Source organism: Solanum tuberosum, unplaced genomic scaffold, assembly GCF_000226075.1.
Source record: "Solanum tuberosum cultivar DM 1-3 516 R44 unplaced genomic scaffold, SolTub_3.0 scf00013, whole genome shotgun sequence".
Lineage (NCBI taxonomy): Eukaryota > Viridiplantae > Streptophyta > Magnoliopsida > Solanales > Solanaceae > Solanum > Solanum tuberosum.
In genome coordinates this window covers 784,757-789,231 of record NW_006238940.1, presented here as the reverse complement: position 1 = coordinate 789,231, position 4,475 = coordinate 784,757, and the positions used below count along the sequence as shown (strand labels likewise).

The window sequence follows — 4,475 nt, the reverse complement described above, 5'->3', positions numbered from 1 at the left end:
GGGGGTGGATCCTTGTGTGCTAGTAGGAGGGAAGGAGATCTATCCTGGTTGGTTTGATCGTCTTTCTGAGCTCTAAGCTGCAGTGCTCTTTCTATAATTTTTTTTTTGTTTTTCATTTAATTTTCTACTGCTTCATGGTTGCTTTTTCCTGAAGATCACTGACCTTATAATCAGATCCATGTCTGACATAATTTTCAGAAATTAAACCTTGCGCAAGTACAATGCTTTATGTTCCCAATTTCCCCTTGTAGGCATTAATACTTGAAGACCTGACACATATAAGCTCATATATTTAGTTAAGTGACATTTCCTTTTATTATTGTATATCCTTAAAACCTGACTCAGTATGGTTCTCGTACTACAAACTGCTGGTCCTATATCTTCTTTTAATTTCTTCTTTGGTGAAGAAAAATGATTTTATCAAGTTTACCGGATGTAACCAGCACCATCTTAGTGCTGGAGTACACAAAACTACAATCCAGGCGATGCCTGTAGAGAGTTGAGCAAAATCTATTAAAGGATCACTTCATATTGAGCTTTCAGTTTATATAAGAAAACTAGTAAAAGTGCAAAAATTTGCATTTCATTGATTCATTCTATGAATAGCCTCTGTTTTCCCTTTAAAACACCTAGCATTCATGTCCATCCATACTACCCAAATCACACATGCTAGGATTGTTCTACGAATCTCTTTTGCGTCCCTTTTGAGACCCTAAACTGTCCAGTTCCAAATTAGTATTTAATAGAAGAAGGCATGGCCCATATTATGCCAAAAATGCTGAACTATAATTCTCTAATTGAGTGGTAACTGGACAATGGATGAAGAGATGCCTGTCTCTCAATTTCATTTGCAGATGTGAAGCATTTACTGCAAATATTCAGCACTCTTTTCTGCAGCTTTAGTTTTATCAGCATAGCGATCTTCCATCAAATGCAAGATACCTTGTAGGGGGACTTTGTTTACAGAATCTTCTTCCAAGGTTTCTGGTTCCTGCTATTTGGACAAGCTACCAGAGCTTTGTAACAATTATTAACAATGAACACTACTGTTTCCAGACAAATTATGGAGTTGAACTCCTTATTAGCTCCATTGACCTTCTTAGAACCTAACCTTGATATTTCCTGAAGTAATTATGAGTCAAACTCCTAAGTTAACTCCAATGAACTTCCTAGACTCCCAAGTAATTGGGAAAATTGTTCTTCCAGTCATTGCGATCCTTCTGAAGCAAATATTCTATCCATAATCATTAATCTATTTTGCACTGCGCTATGGCGGTATGCAGCTAAGCTGAGATCTGGAAACTAATCTTTTAATGGTGTGTTCCCCATCATTCATTATATATATATATTATATACACACACACACACATACATACATACTTACATATTTACTACACTCAAAAGTATATTCTTCTACTGTTCCTACCTTATACTGAGTATTAGCATATAAAGCTTCCCATTGGTTCCTGATATGCGTTTAAAAACTAATTTGATATGAGCCTGAGACACCCTTATGCTTCAGGAATGTACCATATTTGTCTGTCACCACTTTTGTATAGAGAAGTTCCTGGTTGTCCACAGCCTCTTTTTAATATACTTTGGTTATGTAATCATAAAGTCCCTACCTGGTTCTCCAACTTCTCTAATAAGTATGGCTGGTTTCCACTTGACCTAATGAAAAGATTTGTCTTCCTATAAAAGTTCTTTCTGATTTGGTCCGGTGCTTTTCCACCTCTGATGGGTATAGTGACATCATGATCATATATGTTGCCAGAGCATCCATCACATATTAGTTAAATTTTACCTCCCAATATCAAATACCTTTCCCTTCACATTATTTTCTTCTTTGCCTTCTCAATCACACCATTCCAAATGTTCAACTTATAACAAGCTAATGGCATGCGAAATAAAGCTATGTTGCTTGCACTCTTTGAAAATGTCGATGGATGAATGTCGGATCCTCCAAATGTAGTGCATTTGCAGAGGTTTGAAAAACCTGAAAAAGAGGACTATTGAATGCAATAAATACCATCAGTTTGAAAAACCTGAAAAAGATCTTCACTGCCTCCTACAATGTTTCATTCCTAGGAAGAATGGAGCTGAAAAGGATGTCAGGCCTTTCAGCTTGGCAGGGAGTTTTGACACGAATCAATGCGAAAATACTTAATAAAAGACTGAACTGCATAAATTAAATCCCTCTTTTGGAATTCCAACGCATTGCACTGTTGGAATTCCACACCAAGTGTGCAATCATTGACTTTTAATTTCCTTCTTGATTATTAAGTCTCCAAAGCCATTTATGAAGAGGGCTTTAATTTATGTTGATGAAGGCCTGATACTCGGAGAAGAATTCCCACAATTTATTGAACTGTTATGGTTGCTTGCTTGTTAGACATGCATTATCAAACTTTTTGCTTTAAATTAGCGTGGTGTGTAGATAATGTCGGAGTACTATCTTTTTCAGCTTTTGAACTAGGAGGAGCAATTTTTTAGCTGTATGCTTTTCCTCTTGTTTTATAGTGCTTGATGAGTTTTTTCTTCGGTACATGTGAAGTTGCTGTTCTCTTTGTTGACAATTTGACTCTGTTAGTCTTTTCTCTAAAAAGATGTGAAAGAGTATATTATTTTGCCATAATTGTGGGAAAATTGCTCCTTCTCAGCTTTTTGATAGTTGGCTTAGAAATCTTTGTAAGTTGTTAGAGTTGGATTTTTGAATAACAAGCTTATGCATCTGCAGTTGGTGGAACACTACGGCAATACCTGGCACCATAGTCGTGTGAGGAGATACTTGACATCTGAGGACTATCCTAGCCCTGAAGCTAAATCAAAGCCATGGTATGGATTGCTGATGCTTTTAAGAAAATACCCAGAGCATTTTGTCATCAATACTCGTTCCAAGGGACGTGTGACTTTGGAGTTTGTTTCTCTCGTCTCACTTCTTTCATGAAAGTTTATAACATCTCAGCCACTTCGTTGTAAATTAAGCTTTAAGTAGCTTGTGAAGCAACACTTGCCATCTGGGGCTCAAATTTGTCTATGACATGCACCTGAAATTACTGCAGTTTTTTTATTTGTGTGTCAATTTACTGTTGCAGCAAATATCGTGGTTCTCTGTTTTTTTTCTTTTTTTGAATAACCAAAAAATCCCCCTTTGAAGCTTCAGATAATGAGCCTGCACCTCCGCCCTCCCTTTATTATTTGTGGTAGAATTCTAATAATAATGTTTGTTCGATCACTATTCTAATCCGTCTCTTCAGAAGAGCAATTCAAAACACACATCATATCTAAACAAATGTATATCCAAATTATGACATAACAACAGAACAATTCGTACTCCCTTAGCATGAGCAAAATATTGAGGATACATAATATGGAGTTTCAGCCCCTGAGATTTTGGAAGACGCAAAATGTTGAATGATCAGAATAGTCCTTAATATACTTTTGGTCCTTAATATATTTGACATGATTGATATAGTCTTTAATGTATTATAAAAGGGGTTCAAGTTGATCCTTTGCTCTAAAAGTAACAAATTATCAACATTTTCTGTTCTCTTCTTAGTTCATCGGTTAAGTCCTAATTTTCAAAACCTTCTCCAATTCAAAGGTGATGCGTGAACTCTAATAGAAGCAATTCTTGAAGCCTTTAGTGTCATTGAGAAAGTTTTTGAATTTAATTTTTGGAGGAAACTTAACAGTAAATTTTGATGAATTTGAAACTTTTAGGGCAAAGGACCAACTTGAACACCTTTTATAATACATTAAGGACTATATGGATCATATCAAATATATTAAGGACCAAAATAAAGCAACCTCAATACATTAAAGATCATTTTGATCATTTTCTCAACACAAAACCCACCCAACTTTTGAAGTTGAAGAAATGCTTTCCTTCTCAAATAATTTTAAATGGTGAAAGTTTTAACGTTAACATCCATACGGAAAATAAACTGCCCCCAAGTATGATGTGTGTTTTAAAGAGGGTCCCTTTTGGTGTTTAGGTCCGACACCAAAACAGACACTTTTTGAACCTTAAACACCAAAAGAGACCCTCTCTAAACACACACCAAAACGGACAGTTCGCCCATTTATGGGCTAACTACAACTACCATCTCTTAACGCCGTAGTCTCCGTTAACTCCAAATTCACCACCCAAACAAATATTATACAAATCTTAAGGTAGTTCACCCACAAATGAGAGAACAATATTTTTTTTTGTTAATCTTGCTCACGTGAATCTATATTTCTTTCTTCCTCACCTGAAGCTATATCTCTTTCTTCAACAATAAATATGGGGTATTCACTCCACATTTTCTCATTCATCTTTTTTTTTATATATTTTATATTTTGATTTTTGAAATTTGATAACCATATCTCAAAAATCTGAAAAGTTTATATATTCAATTGAATCAGATGCTTGTAAATGCAAAGAGTATTATAAAATGAAAATATCGAGGACTCCAAGAAATCCCAGTCGT

At 35.4% G+C, this 4,475-nt stretch overlaps 1 protein-coding gene across 1 annotated transcript in view; it reads left to right on the top strand.

The window, feature by feature from the left end:
• The window catches only part of LOC102595153 (FHA domain-containing protein FHA2-like), a 13,481-nt gene extending 10,322 nt beyond the window's left edge, over nt 1–3,159 (top strand). The window contains exon 3 of the mRNA XM_006339952.2: nt 2,738–3,159. Coding sequence (XP_006340014.1) covers nt 2,738–2,947 — 210 coding nt within the window. The 3' untranslated portion in view covers nt 2,948–3,159. The remainder of the gene's footprint in view (nt 1–2,737) is intronic.
• The last annotated feature ends 1,316 nt before the right edge of the window (nt 3,160–4,475 follow it).